At 34.3% G+C, this 18,616-nt stretch overlaps 1 protein-coding gene across 1 annotated transcript in view; it reads left to right on the forward strand.

Annotated features, from left to right (window-relative positions):
- The first annotated feature begins 2,481 nt into the window (after window positions 1-2,481).
- Window positions 2,482-18,616, forward strand: part of LOC149072174 (uncharacterized) — a 99,829-nt gene continuing 83,694 nt past the window's right edge. Inside the window, exon 1 of the mRNA XM_089247146.1 lies at window positions 2,482-2,933. Within this exon, the coding sequence (XP_089103272.1) occupies window positions 2,843-2,933 (91 nt within the window). The 5' untranslated portion in view covers window positions 2,482-2,842. The remainder of the gene's footprint in view (window positions 2,934-18,616) is intronic.

Here is an 18,616-nt window from a genome sequence, read left to right on the forward strand (position 1 = left end):
TATAATCAACAATTGAATCTAACCAGCTCTCTAATTAAAATATATTTAAATTCAAGTTTCACCGATAAGCACAAATGTTTATGTTGAAATACAGTACTATCAATTTACTGATAAGGGGTCATTCAAGTATTACGTCAGCATCGATAGGAGGGAGGGTGTTTCGGGTTTGCTGACTTTTAATGACAAGAGGGAGGGAGGGGGGGGTTTGGATGATGCTTACGTCATCAACCACCCTTTATAAAAATTATTCTTAATCACATATTACTCGGTGTGCTAAAAACAAGAAAAACCTTTCCCTAGTTCGTGGGCATCTGAACTAACATTCTCCCTACTGATAAGTCCCCTAGAGAGCCACTTTAGTGATCTCTAAATGTTTCATAAGTTCCTTCAACTGATCTAGAAATGTGCCGCGGGCCGCTAAAGTGCTCTGGGAGTGTGTCACGCGTCACTCAAGTGATCCATAATTATGCCGCGGATCACTTATGCAATCTGTGAATGTGCTGCTGGTAATTTGAGTGATGTAAAACTGCAGTGGGTGGGTGGGGGGGGGGGAAGTGCTTAAGTGCTATAAAACTGTGTCACATATCACTCAAGGGATTTCTAAATGTGCCAAGGACCACTTAAGTGCTCAGGAACATGTGTCATGGGTCGCTTAAGTAATCCGAAAATGTGTCACGGGTCGCTTAAATGCTCTGGAATTGTGCCACGGGTCTCACGCGATCTTTAAATGTACCACTTAGTTCATTTTTACAAAATTTGGTTTGAGATAGTGGGCCACATCAGATAACCCTCAGGACCATCAGGTGCACCATCTGATTCGCGGCCATGGGTTTAGCATATATAGCTTAAAGGGTGGGTCGCAATGAATTTCTTAAAAAGACATTCTTAGTTCTTAGCCTTCGAATAGCATTGGAATTAGCAGAAACTGATTACAGTAACATATAAATTTTATTTCTTCCGATTTATTAATTTTTAAAAAATATTTTTTTCATCGAAAAAATAAATTAGCCCCTCCCCCCCATGCTCTCTCCCACGCACGTTTCTGATCCCAATATGCGTTAGGAGGTTGGGGCAGAGCTGACGAAATTTTGCTGACAAGGGGAGAAGGGGGGGGGGTGTCTGAGTTTTCCTGACAGGGTAAAATTGGCTAAAAATTTGGTGACGTAATACTTGAACGTCCCCTAAGACACACCGAAAATATGAGTCTCACGTCCCTAGACAGATTTGTGGTACTCTCCGACAGCCAGGACACATTTTAAGCGGGACCCAACATCGAATTCCTGTTGAATTTGTAGTGTAATAAATGAAAATAGAATATATATATATACGGTGATTCTCTCCCTTGTCGCATTTTACTGAGGAAACTTTGATCCCAAAGACATACTTCCAATTAGAAAAAATATTCAAACAACGCGTAGAACTCAGATACGTCATTCATGTTGCAAAGGGTTGCATAGTTATTAAAATATACGGAATTAACTTTTTATACGGACACCCTGTCCTCAAAGACCCAATTAGAAAGTTGTTGTTCTGTCTCTCCTGAGGCAAACAAAATAATTCCACGTTTGTAAGTGTAATATTCGCTGAGATATTTTTTTGAATTGAAAAATCGGAGAAAAATTGGGAAAGAACAGCATAAACTAATGGGACACGCTTCTTTCGGTCGTTTATGTCTGTTCTTTGCAAACTTTTCTAGAAAATCAATCAGTTTTTAGGTTAGTCTTTCATTCAAAACTACTTTTAAATCTTCATATTATATATTGGTTACATTCGATAAGCTTATTGGTTGTTTTTTTCAAGTTTTGAAAAAGATCTTGTATCAAACCTTTATAGTGTAATCTTGGCCTAAAGCCGGTATTACAATATTAAATTTTGATAAAATATCTCTTATAAAACTGGAAAAATTTAACCAATAAACGCATCGGTTACATTCGAGCAAATGCAACCGGTGATCTTATTGGTTGAATTTTATCAAAGAGCTTTTACAAAACTTTTATAGTGTAATCCAGGCCTGAGAAAGGGTGACTTAAAACCAAATTCAACTGTATGTTGTTTTTTCGGCATCACACACAATAATTTTTTTTTTTTTTTTTTTAAATCCACTTTGTTATTTTATAATAAAATTCTCAAATAATTTGAGGATACAGAAGGAAAAAAAAACTAAAATCCCGAACCGGTGAACGTGTAGCTTCCGGAAAATATAGTTTGTTTTTTGATATATCCGAGCCACATAGCAAATAAATTAAGTTTCTTCGAGCCATTTTAAAACAAAACTAGCCCACGACCACTCAATAACCCGTTAATCTGTCTCACTTATTTATTTATTTTGGATTTTTTTTTTCATTTTTTAAAAAAAAAAACCATTTTTTTTTTTCAAACCAAAGCCACTCAACCTGAATGCAGTGACGTCGAAACCGGTTCTCACCAATCAAGTGTCTTTAACTTCTTCTGCGACCAGAAGCAGACCAGTCCGAACCCACATTCAGCTTGAAGTGATCCCCAGGTGGGCCAAACAACATCTTTTTCCATCATTTCGCGAAGCTATGATCATAATAATGTGTGAGAAGTGAAACAACTAACGGGACGGAAAGAAATTTTTTTCCACTAAAAAAAAAAAATAAATCATCTGCTGCATCCCTTTAATCCGAGAATTACACACTGTGTAGTTAATTATATAGTTTGGTTTTTTTTTTTGTTCAAAAAAGTAAATTTAATTTCGACTAGCTGCTATATACATCATGGTTTTGAAAGAAGTGTGGTTGTCGTTTACGTGATTACTTGAAGAATTTGCATATTTGGATGTTTCGGTGTTCATGGATGTGTGAGAGTTATCTGATATGACATGGCAATTAAGAAGCCAATGCCAACAGGTTCTGGATTCTTTTATAAGACACTCTGGGGACTCTTTATAGGATTACTATGTGCACAGTCCGGTAAGTTCGACATGGACTAATTATTATGGCTATATTTTCGTTTCTCTTGCTGTTTCAAAATAATATTTTCCTAACGGTGATTTATGAATTTTTTATTGAAAATAACCAGTATAATTCAGTTTATTTCTCATGTAAAAATAAAGCCCTTTATGGTCCACCCCCCGTGAAAACGAACTGAAATTTTTTTTTTCTACAAAAACGGATGTAAATTGGTGGTGTCCTCAGTATATTTTTAATACAAATACAAGGCCACAACAGGCAAATACTAGGTCAACTCTCCGTGTCCCGGTGTATATTTTGATATGCACGGTAAATGAATGGTCAAAAAACCCATTATACCTCTTTTTTTTTCTCAATTTTTTTCGTTGTTTTAGGCAGTCCATCTTTTAGTGTCATTCCAATACAAAATACATATACAAGGCCACAACAGGCAAAATGCCTAACGAGGTGGCTGAGAAAAAGATGCCCATAACAAATATGGATGTCATATATTTCTAAAATACAGCAACCCAATTAAAAATGCAATTACAAAAAAAATATTGGCTATATATATATATATATATACAAGTATCATACTTTTTCTATCTAGAAAGAGTTGACTCCTAGTTGGCGTCATTTTTTGAAAGCTACTGAAATTTTACGTGTTCAGAGATTTCTAAAATCGAGAGAGAGAGGCAAACAGTTTATTTCGCCATTATTTGACCATTTTAGTTAATCAAAAAATACACTCTAATTAATAAAATTGCTGTATTGATGTATTGTTTCGATTGAAAATATGCTAACAGCAACCATTTACATCCGTTAATTTGTTAAAAAAATTTCAATGCATTTTTATGAGGATGAACTATAGAGGTTTAATGATTAAAAATAATTGTATCTAACTACCAATTGTGTAATAACACTACCAATTACTATTTGGATTAAATTATAATTCAATAACTGATTAATTTTGATTTTCAGCTTTTATTGAATGATATATACTACTAATATACTAAGAATTTACTACACTATAGAATACCATATAAAAATTTTGGTTTCGTTTTCTACAGTGTATAACATATTTTCATATTTCGCGCGATAATTTTCGATAAATTTGGTTTATATGGTTATAATGATAATGGTATTAAAATTAAACTTTTTTATATTTTAAATTGCTTTTAACTATTGAAAAGTAAGTTTATGATTTACTCGTGGTTTAATAAGAGACGAATTTTACCCCAGTTTTTTTATGCAGATTTTTCAGTCTTTTTACTGAATTGGTATTTAATTTACATATAAACTAGCAGTTAATGTGTAAATTAGTCTTAAAAAATATACAGTTAAAAAAATGAAGGAAAAAATTCTGATCAAATTTGCCAAAGCAAAAAGAGCACTTAAAAAGTTATTTTTGATGAAGAATATCTTTTACTGACTTCATATTACCATCTTCACAGTCTAAAAATGCCAAAAATGCAATAAAATTTTTTTTTTGTTATCAATTGAAAAAAAAGTAAATATGTACAATAGATTTAGAAAAAATTAGTTTCGGTTTCTCAAGTAATATAAATAATATAAATGACGTTGATTTTGATATAAAACTTGAACTATAAAATGTTCACACGGAATCTTAACTTAAATCATAAATCTTAAACATGGAAAACTAGTTGATCGTAATCTTTTTTTGGACCTCACTTGATAATTTTTGCATGCAAAAATCGGAAAGGGCGTTATTGTTAAAAGTCAATAACATGAAAAAACCAGTTTTAGTTGAAGGTTTCCATTAACTAAATAACGAAAATTATTTGGAATTATTTTGGCCAAAAATAGTGGGGGTTTCTTATACACGGTTAGTTTAGTATTATGTACATATTTTTTCAACTTTTTTCCAAAATTTTAAGTCGAAAAAATCCGGGTGTTCCTTATAGACGTTAAAATACGGTAGATCTCGATAAACCTACCAACGTGTTCAGGAAATTAACGAATCTCAATTTGCGACACGTTCATTAGAATTTTCTAAATTTTAAAATTAAAAAGTGTACTTTTAATATTTTGAATTCAAGAAGTCTCAGTTTTTAATTGAAAGAACTGCAAAATCGTATTTTAAATGGTGAAACTAGTTTAGTAAGCGAGGAATGAAATGATAGAGACTGGTTGTTATCTTTGCGAAAATTATATGCACAGGTGGCGTAGCATAATACTCGAAGGTCCTTGTGCCAATAAAAATGCATAATACGAGCCAATAATCCTGGAGGACGCATGTAAGTAACTTTGGTAGAATCAAGTTCAATAAAAGAATGAAATTATCTTGATCTACAGCTTTTTGAATTGATTCAAAAGAGGAGAAAGAACAGAAGAATGAATGACGCAACGAAACTGGTTTGATTTGAAGATAACTGTCACCAGTCCAAATGACCAACACACACAAAAGATATATTTCATAACTTTTATTGGTCAACTGATATTTGACATTTGTTTAATGTTACGAATAGGCCTAGTATATATTTATTTACTTGTTTTCAAACATTGTTTTCAAAAACGGATGTTAATTAATGATTTTAGAATATATCTAATTCGAAAAATACATCGACAAACAGCAATTTAATTAAGTAGAGTGAATTTTTTAATTAGCTGAAATAGTGAATTTTTTAATTAGCTGAAATAGTGAATTAAGGATAAAATATATAGTTTGGCTTGATTTTAATGTTATCTATAAGCAGGTAAAACCTTGCTTAGCAAAGTTGAATAGTTTTTACCTTGAATTTTATTTTCAATTCCCTCAATTTTTGGTGAGGTTATATAAATCTTTGAACAGGTAAAATTTCGGCAACTCTCAAAAAATAACGCCGAAAAGGAAATAACTCTTTCTGAAAAAAAAGTATTCTATTTAATGGCATCCTCCATTTTATGGGCATCTTTTTCTCAGCCACCTCGTTGGTCATTTTGCCTGTTGTGGCATTGTATTTGTATTTGTATAGCCGTAGTTTGGGTACTGAAATGACATTAAAAGACGTGCTTTCTAGAATACCAAAAAAAAAAGAGAAAAGAAGTTGGTATAATGGGTTTTTTTTTGACTATGTATTTGCCATGTTAATTCAAATATACACGGGACCTAGAGGGTTAATTGGGTTGTGTAAAGTTTGTCCAAAAGCTTCCAGCGTTTCTGCTTGTTTTCAAAGGGAAAAGTTTGAAATTTTAAGTATATTTTTCGATTTTTTTCGCAAAAATTTACGCTATTTTTCGAGAAATTTAAAAAAATCCGATAGATTTATATGACTCAAAAGTTGAAATGTCATCTATGTGGCTTCTGACAGCATTAATCGGGAATGATTTTAAATTTAAAAGCTTTTTGAAGGGAGAAAGATATATCGAAATTTTTAGATTGTACGATGCCAGGTTAGTATGGTGGATGTAATAAAACATTCCAAATTAAATCATGGGATAAATTTTTTGTGACCAAAGAAAAATGGGTCCTTTTTTTGCGTTTCAGAAGCATTCTACACAGTCAATATCGTACCTAGCAGTCTTTCTCCGATGAAATATTTGTGAATTGCACAAATTTTTAAAATCTCTCTTATGTTTCGAGTGGCCAATTCAGAGTCTCCTAGGATTTTTGAACATAAAGACATCGCCATCCCCAATGGGTCATTCACTCCGATCACCATCTCTAGACAGAAATTTTGAGATTTAAAACCGAATAAATCACATTTCCACAGAAGACTTCATAAATATTTCTAAAATTTTGAACATTTCATTCATTTTTTTAAATAATAAACATCAAGTTTCTCTCTAAAATTCAGTTTTTAATCAGCCACCACCATGTAAAAACACTCAAAATAAACCGATTATGACAAAAACCAAGATGGACATCTCAGTTGATTTTAATTTTTCTTCATTATGACAAAATGCTTATTTTAATGCGATAAAAAGACACATCAATAGCTTAAAAAATACATTCAAAAATAAAGAGATTGAGGATTAAAAAATCGGAAAAGATTGGGGAAAAACATGTTTTTGTGATCACGAATCCAAAATTTTATTTGAAAGTAAGAAATCAGCTTGATAAGAAATCACCTGCATGCACTTTATAATCTAGTTCATTTGTGATGTACATAAATTCTGAAGGCCCTCTAAAGAGATTTATTTCACTTCGGGTTCTCCAGAGCAAGAAGAACTTACATGAATATTTCATGTAATTATATTGTTCACTCGATATAGAATCCGCTTTTTCCTCTGAGAGCTGTAATTTTTCTCTGCCCCCAGCTTTAACTAGAAAATTCATACGTAATAGCAGTTACCTCTGGTGAAAAAAAAAATTACCAAAATTTATGCCAAGGTATCATTACTATCCCTCTTACAGGAAACTGTATGCGTAGCTGGGAAAAATAGGAAAAATATTTGCTGCGTTAACTTCTTTTAGATTACATTTTAGCTACGCATCCTTAAACTCTGGAATCTTTGGCGCAAATGTTTAATGTTCCACCCATGTCTTTCCTACCGTCACGATGGATGTGACTGTATTTAGCTTGGCATAACCCATTGATTGGGCTAAATGAAGCGTTCTCTAATCAGAGAATGCTCATGTTACATAATTTTTTTTCCAAAATCAAATAAAAAGGTTTATTACACTTTTCAACACTGATTTTGTTCTCAAAGATTTTTCAACGATTGTGGGGCGCTGATTCCGAATCTGGCATTGGTTTTGTCGGATCGGCTATAGTTTTTGAGAAAGAGAGAAATGAATTTTAATGGCAGAAGCAGCAGACAAACCACATTCGAAGTGTGCGAAGTATAAATCAATACTTGATATCAATAAATAAAGACCACTGAGATGTCTGATCATGATATAAATGAAAATAGTGAACAAAATAAAATAAAATAAAGAATTGAAAGTAAAAATTTATGGCCGAAGACTATATTGAAATGTTGGGAGTATGCACTATCTAAAAAACTAGAGTCAATTCGGCACAAACCACCACAGTTTTGAAATCAGCAGCCCCAATATACCCTGAAACTGTTAAAATTTCCTTGATAACATGAATGTTTTTGTTGAGCAGTATTTTTTATTTTTGTAAAAGCACAAATTGAAGTCGATAAATGCAAAATACAGTTGTCCTAATTACATTAAAGTCGACAACCCGTGGTTGTTTATCTCAGCCACACGTATCTGGAAACTAATTTCATGTAATACCATTAAGCTTCTTAAAGTGCGCGTCGTGGCTCCTATGGGCGTCGAGGCGAGCTGTCGATATTGATTTGTGTGCCTATTTGAAGCTGTTCTTTAGTAAGTGAAAATATCTACCAAACTATATTCTGGGCAGCCGCAAATATAAGCCATGAATTGGGTAAGGGAGCCACGGGTGACAAAAGTTTGAGAACTATTGCATTACGGTTTTAGTTAGTAATCGCTTCATCTAACGGGTTTTGTGTAAAAGTATCGACTCAATATTTAATGTTTGTAATATACTACTTATATATTTTACATTAACGGGTCACATACCCTTTAACATGGGGAAAAGTTAAAATATAATTAAAAATACTATTTAACCATTGATTTATCAGAAATGTTTTTCCCATATGTTTGATTAAATATTCTCGTCCAGTATAAAATTTTACATATCTCTAATACAAATTTTTTTAAAATTTTCAAAAAAATACATTAAAAACAGCTTGTGCGCACGATAAAATGACATGACATCAATGTAACCATACAATAATGAATTTAAAATGAAGAAAACGGTTCACTCTCTCTCTTCATAAAATGAACTAAAAGACTGATGAACTAACAGATATCCATACATAAATATTTGATTTATACAAAAAATTTAGAATTTTTGAAAATTTAAATTTTAAATAAGAATGTCATAGGCGTACGCAGAATTTCCTTGAGGGGAGGCTTCAATTTTTTTTCTCTTATGAAAGGGGGGGGGGAGGTTTACGTTTTTTCCTGCAAAATAACACCATAATCTTGGCTTGGAGTGGGTGGTTAGAACCTCGAACACCCCCTTTGCGTACACCAATGCAATGAGTCAATGAAATTCAATCAATTAAATTTTTAATTTCATGAAATGAACCGTTTTCTTCATTTTAATTTGAATATTGTGTTGTTACATTGATTTCATGTCACTTTATCATGCGCGGAAGTTATTTTTAATGTATTTTTTTGAAAATTTTTAAAAAATTAAGTATTAAAGATATGTAAAATTTTATACTGGTTATAGGATAGCATATTTAATCAAAAATATGTGAAATATGTGAATATGTGATGTATTTTTAATGATATTTTAACTTTTCCTCATGTTAAAGGGGCCCTTAAAGATTTTGAAACCAGGATCCAAAATATAAAAAATGCGGGACAGTTGATCACCCCTCAGTTTGATAGAACATGTACGATTTCAGAGAATTTTTGGGTTATTATTATTAATAATCGGTCATTATCACCCAATAATAATTGGGTTACATATATATAACAGTTGAATCCCGTTTTAAAAGAATACCGTTATAGTGAAAATCTCGTTTTAACGAACACTTTTCTAATCCTCCAGATAAGTTCACATAGGCACAATGCAAAAATCTGGAATTCCTTTGTAACGAAATTTTTCATCATAACGAAGTGATTTATCCGGTTTCTTGGAGTAGTTCGTTATATATATATATACACACACACACGGATTGGTTAAATTCAGGTTTTTAACCAATCTATGTTGATCTCTTATCCAAAAATTGTGACTACAGTTTAAACCATGTCGGTGAATACGGCCCTTAAAGGGTTAAATTAGGAACTTTCTGTTTTGAAACAAAATTTGATTCCTCTATCTCAGCGGTTCTTAACCGGTGCTCCACGGAGCCCTTGGGGGTCCGTGTGCACTTCCCAGGGGCTCCGCGGCCACTCGAGGATAATAAAATAAATCAATAAATGTGATAAACAAACAAAAAAAAGAGGCCTAAAGGGTACGGCCATATAAATAATATACTAAAAAGGGCTCCGCCATAGAAATTATACTAAAAAGGGCTCCGCCATAGAAATTATACACTGAAAAGGGCTCCACGAGTCAGAAAAGGTTGGGAACCGCTGCTCTATCTCATAAAAAAAGAACTTACACAGCAAAATATCCCAATGTGTCAATCAAAAAAACTTGCCACATAATGCTAATATTGGGAACAGGAAAGGCTTAGATGATATTTCACGGTATATAAAACCATCAATGTTTATTCGATGGTTTTATACAGGGTTTCCTGTAAGTCATAATTCGGTCTTTATCTCATCAGCCGTTCTTCGTAGAGGTATGGTTTCAGTCTAAAAATGCTCAAAATGAGTTCAGAAATCACCTGTATCAATTTGAAGAGTGAAGATACAGTGTATCACAAAATAAAAATTTAAAACTTCATTGAGGCCAACAAAAAATTCCATGTTTCTAACGCACGTGCAATATTCGTTGAGATATCTGGATTCGAAAATCGAAGTAAAGTTGCGAAAGAACAGCATGAATGAGGGAAGGGAAGTCCGTTAGTTTATGCTGTTCTTCACCGATTTGTGAATTACAATATCTCAGCGAATATTGCACTTAGAAAGGTCAATATTATTTTGTTAGCTTCAGAAGAGAAAAAATGTAGGCAACAGCTTTTCTCTCTCTCTCAACTGAGTTACCTAGAACAGGGTATCTATACAAAAATTGAGATTTTTTTTATTTTGTGATACACTGTATTTTCACTCTCAAAACTGGTACAGGGTGATTTTTTTAAACACATTTTGAGTATTTTATAAACTGGAACCATATCTCTACTTCGAATGGTTGATGAGATAAAGGCCAAATTAGAACTTACAGGTGTATTATATATAATTAATAATTTATAAATAAATTATAATTATAATTATTATATTTAATTATATTACTTACTGGATATAAGTGCAGGTGCAAAACGCAATTTACGACGAATTCGCTAATTATTACCGAAATTGCTGAAGGAGGAAGAAGTAAAGAGAGCTGCTGCAAATTTCAGTAGAAAAAGGATTTATTTCTCAATGGAATTTGTTTCATTTATTTATTTTACTTGGGTGACCATATTTCATTCAGAAAAACACGGGAAATGGGAGCTCAAATATGATAAAAAAATGGAACATTGGCAATTTTCACCAAAAACGTTGCCAAAGTTGGCGAAATCACCAGTTATTGCTAAAAATTTATCAATTAGTGCAGCGGTTCTCAATTTTTTTTGACTCGCTGAGCCCTTTTTGGCATATAATTTCAGAGCCCCATAGGCCTTTTTTTTATTTATTCATCAAAACTACTGATTTATTTTTATTATTCAAAAAATATTTATAATTACTTTTTCAAATTTACTGGGTTATTTTTATTTTCCTTGAGTGGCCGCGGAGTCCCTGGAAGTTCGCACGGGGCCCTAAGGGCTTCGCGGAGCACCGGTTGAGAACCACTGAATTAATGGGTAATGAAGAATTACTGGAAATCGCAATGAATTGAAAAAAATGTAGTTCACGGATAAAAACTTAGAAATATGAAGAATTATGATTAGAAATTAGAAAATATGTTCAGATGAATATTTGTAGCGTTATTATCATAACATAATTGATAGTGATAAAATTATTTTCATTTGTAGTTTTCAGTCAAGATTGCAAATCTAATATGATCCGTTGAAAAAAACCGGGACAAATCTATGGAAAAACAGTGAGAACGACAAAAAAGAAACAAAAAAAAAACCCAGGAAAATCACTCAAAATACGGCACATTCCTGCATAATATGTATTTTATGTGTTTCAGACATTTTACTGGTCCTTGGTTTCAGAAGGGTTGAGAAACGCTGGCGTATACCAAACGTCTGCGCATAGTTATGAGGAAAAACATGTGAAGAATGTGCTCAATGCGCTCCTTAATTCTCGATTCATAAGATGAGCTTCTACCCGAACATTCGAAATGTGCAGGAAAGAATTCCACCAGTGCGAAATTTATCATGTTATTCGGTTCCTTTTTTGGAGAAAAACAAATTCATAGCCATGTCACGTAGGTCAACAGTTGTGATGTTTTCAATGACTTTGAGAAAGATGCGAGTTAAAAAAACAAACAAAAATGTTGAATGTTTTTAGGCAAGAAAGATGAAATGTTTTCAACAAAAGAAGTTTTCTTCTTCGTCTTGAACGCCAAGTCAGAACACAACTCATAGAAAAACTTCAACAGTAATTGGTAACCTCTGCCCCAGTGACATTTGTTCTCTTAAAAACGGCAGATTTTCGGTGGAGTATTCAGCTGGAAGCCAATTTAAAGAGCGATGAAAAGGTGAATAACTATGTTGAATGAACTAGCAGTTGATGTTCATGCAACAGCACAAAAAATTGATGTCATGGAACGATTAATACTTGAACCAGGATGGTTACCGATAAAATTGCAAATAGTAAATACCTTTAATAAAGGGTAAGTTTTTAATTATTCTACAGCCCAAAGCCAAAAAAGGTAATGAGACTATGAAAATCCAAATTTTTTGACGTAAGAATCACGTATGAAAATGAAAGATTTCATAAGATTTAGGACTACATTGAAGAAAAGAATTAAAATTCCAAACACAGGTTGTTTCAAAAAGAATCACCCGATTTAAAATGCGTATATTACGAAAAATATTGAACACATAGACACTTTTAAGATTAATTATATATTATATGGCTAATCTAAGTTTTTTACAAACCAAATTAAAGGTGCTCAATATGTCCACCTTGGGATGCACGGCATATGTCTATACGGTAGTCAAATTCGCCCCAAACGAACGCAGCTTCCGCTGCTGCTGTTATGCATATCTTCAGTTCGGCTAATGTAGCTGGAAGGGGAGGCACATAAACGTAGCTTTTATAAACCCCCACAAGAAGAAATCGCACACTGTGAGGTCGGGCGATCTTGTAGGCCAGTGATGCTCAACTGAATCGTCAGGTCCCATACGGCCGATCCATCGTTTAGGAATGCGATTGTTCAAAATTCGCAAACGTCCAAGCTCCAGTGACGAATGGACACTTAATAAATCAGTATTTAGTGGATTCGATGTTTTATTTACTCGCCAAATTTTGCCCTGATTTGACATTAGAGATCGTCAGCGAAAATCCCGCACATGAATAGGCGATGCCGAAAATAGCCTACATGTATCTAACCAAAAACTAATGAAAATATTGAGACTATCACGACCCTTATGAGACTATCTGTGACCCTTTCTCATATTTAGTGGGAATGAGATTGGTCATATTCGGCCACCTCACTCTGGGAAATGAGCGGGATACGAACTTTTGTGCCGTCACTTTCAGACAAAATAATTTGTAGCCCATTGGGAGAAAAGTTTGGGTAAAAATTGGCGTGATGTTCGGTGACGATAACGAAAGACGCTTATTAATGAATTCGATCCTTCATTTACTCACCAAATAGAACAATTTATCGTGATTTCGCTGCGGGAACCCTGAGCAGATTAGACGAGGACCGGAAAATAGCATACGCATATCTAACAAAGAGCGCATGAAAATATTGAAGACGATCTTCGGTATCTAGACCCAACACTGTGATTTCGCATATTGGTGTGCATGAGATTGGTGACCTTATTCCAATGACATGAAATGAGCGGGGAAACAAGCGCCTATGCCACTATCATTAGACAAAATACTTTGTGGTTCATTGGGATAAAAGTTTAAGCAAATAATATGCTGTTTGGTAGCATTGGGGGAATGAACGCTTTTGTTACAGCCGTATTCAGTGAATTCGATCTTTCATTTACTCGCCAAATGAAATAATTTATCGCGATTTGGCAGCAGGAACCCTGAGCACATTAGAGGCCATGCTGGAAAATAGTGTACGCGTATCTAACAAAAGAACGCATGAAAATATTGAACACTATACCAGGTATCTAGCACTACAATTTTGCACATGTATTTCTCTTAAGAATGAAATTGTTCATACTTGGTCACCTCATTCATGACGTGAAATGAGTGGGATATGAACGTTTGTGCCATCATTTTCAAACAAATTTATTATTAATATATACGATTTCATTTTTTATATGAAATAATATTTCTTTTACTGACCTCAGCGAGCGGTTGTACGAGTAAATAATGGTTTCGCCATAGAAATGCTAATGTAGAGTATCTGTTGTATATATCCATTGTTTTTTCTCCTGATGGACAATACATTACAATAGTCTTTTTTGACCCAGTTGGAGTGAAGTAGGTGACAAAACAAAGTCTCGGATGACGATTGATTCCTATTTTTCGAAATGTTTTTCAACATATCGATGAATAGATTTTCTCACGCGTCTTGGTACAACTATACAAAAATTACAGCATTCATTAATTACATTTAAGTCACACTAATACATGATTATGCAACATTAATGGATGCTAATGATGATTTGTTTTATATCGAACCATTATATTACGGCTGCTAATTATGTTTCCATCGCAGGACTCGCATTGAAAACAATAGTAAGACGACTGGTCTCGTGGTAACTAACCATCATTCCTACCTCAATGAGGGTCACGTCCATTGCATTGTTCATTCGTATCAGCATTTCTCTAGATTTTTTTACACGCTAGAATATGTGTTTTTTTCCCATACGAATGAGAATAGAACACACGCGTTGTTGGTAACGTGGGCGTTGTAAGGAAAACAAAAGAAGCTCATCTTATGGTGAACTCGTGAAACAGTAATGAGAATCTGCGAAATCTTTGTTCACGTAACCTACCGTATGGTTTCCATTTCCACGTTGAGATCTTACGGGATCTGTATTCTTTTCTAGCCAAATGAGATTTTTCTAATATTTTTTCACAGAGGCGTACGAAGGGAGGGGGAGCTCGTGCCCACCCCCGAAGCCGACCAGAAATTAGAATTTTTTACATATTTCTGTGAAAAAATTAAAATATCGAAAGAAAATATCTTCTATATGGTATACAGGATTTCTGTAAGTCTTAATTCGGCCTTTATCTGATCAACCGCTCATCGTGGAGGCATGGTTCTAATTAAAAAATGCTCAAAATGTGTTCAGTACACACTCTACCAAGCTCGAGAGTGAAAATGTGTCATAAAATAAAATAAAAAATAATTTTTATACGTTCCCCCTGTCCTCTGATTTCCAGTTAGAAAGCTGTTGCCCTGTCTCGCCCGAGGCAACAAAAAAAAAGCTCTTTATAAGTGAAATATTCGCCGAGATATCTGAATTAAAAAATTTGAGAAAAGTTATGAAAGGACAGCATAAATGAGGGAAAGGAGCGTTGATCATTAACTTATGCTGTTCTCTTCAATCTTTTCCCTGATTTATGAATTCAAAAATATTTCAGCGAATATTGCACTTGGAAACATGGAAGCTTTTTGTTGGCTTCAGGAGAGACGAGGCAGCAACTTTCTAATTAGAAGTTAGAAGACTGAGAGACCGTATAAAAATTTAGATTTTTTTTCCCGACACATATTATAGTTTCACTCACGAAATTGGCGCAGAGTGATTCCTGAGCACATTTTGAGCATTTTTTGAATTAGAATCATACCACTACGACGAATTGTTGATGAGGAGATAAAGACGGATTTAGGACTTACAGGACTCCCCTCCTGTACATTAGTTATGTATAGTACACATTGGTATATATACAGGGTGCTTAGGTAACAGGGCGTATAGCATCCATTGATCCTAGGAGCATACTTGAAATTAGGAAAAGTGTCCAAATAGTTTGTGGTACTCAGATATGTCATTCATGTTGCAAACGGTTGCATAGTTATAAAAATAAAAATGTCAACTTTTTATATGGACACCCAGTGCTCATGAACCCAATTACAGAGTTGTTGTCCTGACGTTCCTGATGTAATATATATATATACGTTTCTCGAAAAACAGAGAAAACAGCATTAAATACAGAAAAACCGTTTTACCCGCATTTAATGCTGTTTTTTTCCCAACTTCCCTCCTTTTTTCGAATTTAGATATCTCAGTGAATATTGCACTCAGAAAAGTGTAACTTCTTTACTTCATATCAAGAAAGACAGAGAAATAACTTTTTAATTGGGGTTTTGGGCTCACTGGGACTGTGTAAAAAGTTATCTTTTTTATTTTAACAGCTATACAACCGCTTGCAACATGAATGACATATCTGAGTACTACATGTTATTTGGAAACTTTTCTAATTGACAGTATGCTTCTCTATGATGGTTGGTTCGCCAGTAAAAATGCCATACGTCCTGTTACCTATGCACCCTGTATAGTTTGTATTATACTACATACCTTTTATATATATATAAATAAATAAATAAATATATATATATATATATATTAGTCAGAAGATTACTTTTGTGCTTCTTCCAAAGGTCTATCTTGCTTACGCTCCTGGTTTTCCATCTCGTTGAATTGAATTTCCGAATCAAATTTTAATCATTTTCCATGACCTATCAGCTTCAATAAAAATTATAGAACATCACAATAACACCTTGAAAAGGACAGGCAAATTGATTTTACTTGTAAATACAAGCGATGACGTTGGCGACATTGATAATTTTTTTGCAGTAAGGGTCGAGCCTGTAGAAAGCTTTATTAACTCTCGTGTAGGTTTATCTAGAAGGCCATAACGAGCACATCAGCCCATGAATACTAGTATCAGGTGGGTTAACTACGAAAGCTGACTCCTCAAACTATGTTGTGAAGAAGGTTCTAAGGTCATATGCAGTTTGAATCCGGTTTTTTGCTAGAATTTCAACTTTTGCACCCACCGAGCTTATATTGTTTGAAATGCCTGTCGAGTTCTCCATGTATTCGGTTTAGACACAAACAATTCAGGAAGTTTATGGATTTTTTCACGAAACCAAGTGACTTTTCTGAACATTAGATTCATACTGATGATCTGAGAAACATTTGTTAATCGTGTAATAATTTTTTGTTTGAGAACAAAGCTTATTCTTGTTAGTACCGTAATAAGTAGCGCCTTCAACATGGATAAATGACAATTCTTGCCAAATTTCCCACGAGTTTCTGTGTCAGAAAAAACAATTAGTAATTTTTCAGGCAACTGAAATAGAAAGGACCAATTTCAGTTCTTAGGGTAATGATCTGTTTTTTGAATTTGTATGTCGTCGATCGCTTTATTTCCTCAGCGGAAGAACAGTATGAATGAAGATTGTAGAGTTAGTTTCTGTTAAAAAGCAATTAATTCAGGAACGAAACACATTTAGGTTTCTAGTAACGAATAGCTGTGGGCACATATGCACATCGCCCTCTCAGAACCAGTTCGGCACTTCTTCATCTAGGTCAGCAGAAGCAAGAGATGAAGCCTGCGGCCTGTTGTAATGTATATTTACATCATCATGCCTTGCCGGATGCGCCTATGGCCATCCAAAAAAAATGAACTGTTCACAAGAGAGGAAAGAAATGAGGAACAAGATCACACACATATTATTTGGGACGCGGGGCACCAGCCACTCAAAATTAAACAATCATTCCATGTATTACTTTAAAATCATTTCTTAGATTTTGATGATTACATTCCAACTGACATAAGATAGAGAAACTCACTTACATGATAATATTTCATGTTTTCGCGTCTTTACGCAACTCCGTTTCGAGTAAAATGACTTATTTTTCCTGACTATTAAATATTTAGTAAAAATTCATCATATGCACTCAATTCGCGATAAGTCGAATTCAGATGGCTCGAATATCTGTTTATGTCGAAGTTTTCACATAGCCCCAGAACTTTATACGTATTTTAGTGTTAAAATTTTCCCTTAACTCGAATTTTCCTTCTTTAGGTCGGGGGTTCTTAACCTATGGGTAGTGAAACAAACTTGGGTCGCAGAGGCTTCCGAGATGAGTCGTTGAGATCCACTGACAGACGGGGGATCTTGAATAATGGGTCCTGATCCGGACATGGTTCGTGAAGGCTTCCGATATGGGCCGTACAAATCCACTTACAGCCAGGGATTTTTGAGCTATGGATCGCGATCCAAACCTGATTCGGAGGGACCATAGGCGGAGATAGACCTGGAAGTCTGGGTGGGGCGGTCATTATTGCTGGAGGGGCACGATGATGATGATGTAAATTCATATATGCATATATACATTAGACCTGTCGACTTCACCTTTGACGTTGGGGGGGGGGTGCGAATCTTCCCCCCCCCCCGTATCTTCGCTTCGCCTATGGGAGGGACTACCGAAGGGGGTCGAACAAATCTACTTACATTTAAGGACTTTTAAGCTATGGGTCATGACTGAAACTTCATGCGCAGGGACTTGAAGGATGGGTCGTACTAATCCACTGACTCTTGAGCTATAAGGACTATGGCTCACGACCAAACTCGATTCGCAGCGGCTTTCTAGACGAGTCATACAAATACACTTACAATTATAAATGCACTCACTTATTGCGTCACTGGTTTCACTAATTTCAAAAAACAAACAGTCCCATGGGTCGCGAAGCTAATCTTGTTGTTCATTTTGGGTTGCGACCGAAAAAGGTTAAAAGGTTAAAAACCCCTGCTTTAAGTAAAAGTTTTCGGGAAAGAGAGAAATTTAAATGAAAGCATTTAGCAATGCAATTTTTAACACTTAGCAATGTAATTTAGGATTTAGCAACAGAATTTTCCATTTAACAATAGAATTCAGCATTTAGCAATAGAATTTAGCAGATTCATTTATCTGCTTGAAAAAAGTGTAGTGACTCTCTCACGAAAGAAGGAGAAAAAAAAGGGAGGCAA

This window comes from Pholcus phalangioides, unplaced genomic scaffold (assembly GCF_987345545.1).
Source record: "Pholcus phalangioides strain wild (caught in Gottingen) unplaced genomic scaffold, Ppha-v1.0 ptg000017l_1, whole genome shotgun sequence".
Classification (NCBI taxonomy): Eukaryota; Metazoa; Arthropoda; class Arachnida; order Araneae; family Pholcidae; genus Pholcus; species Pholcus phalangioides.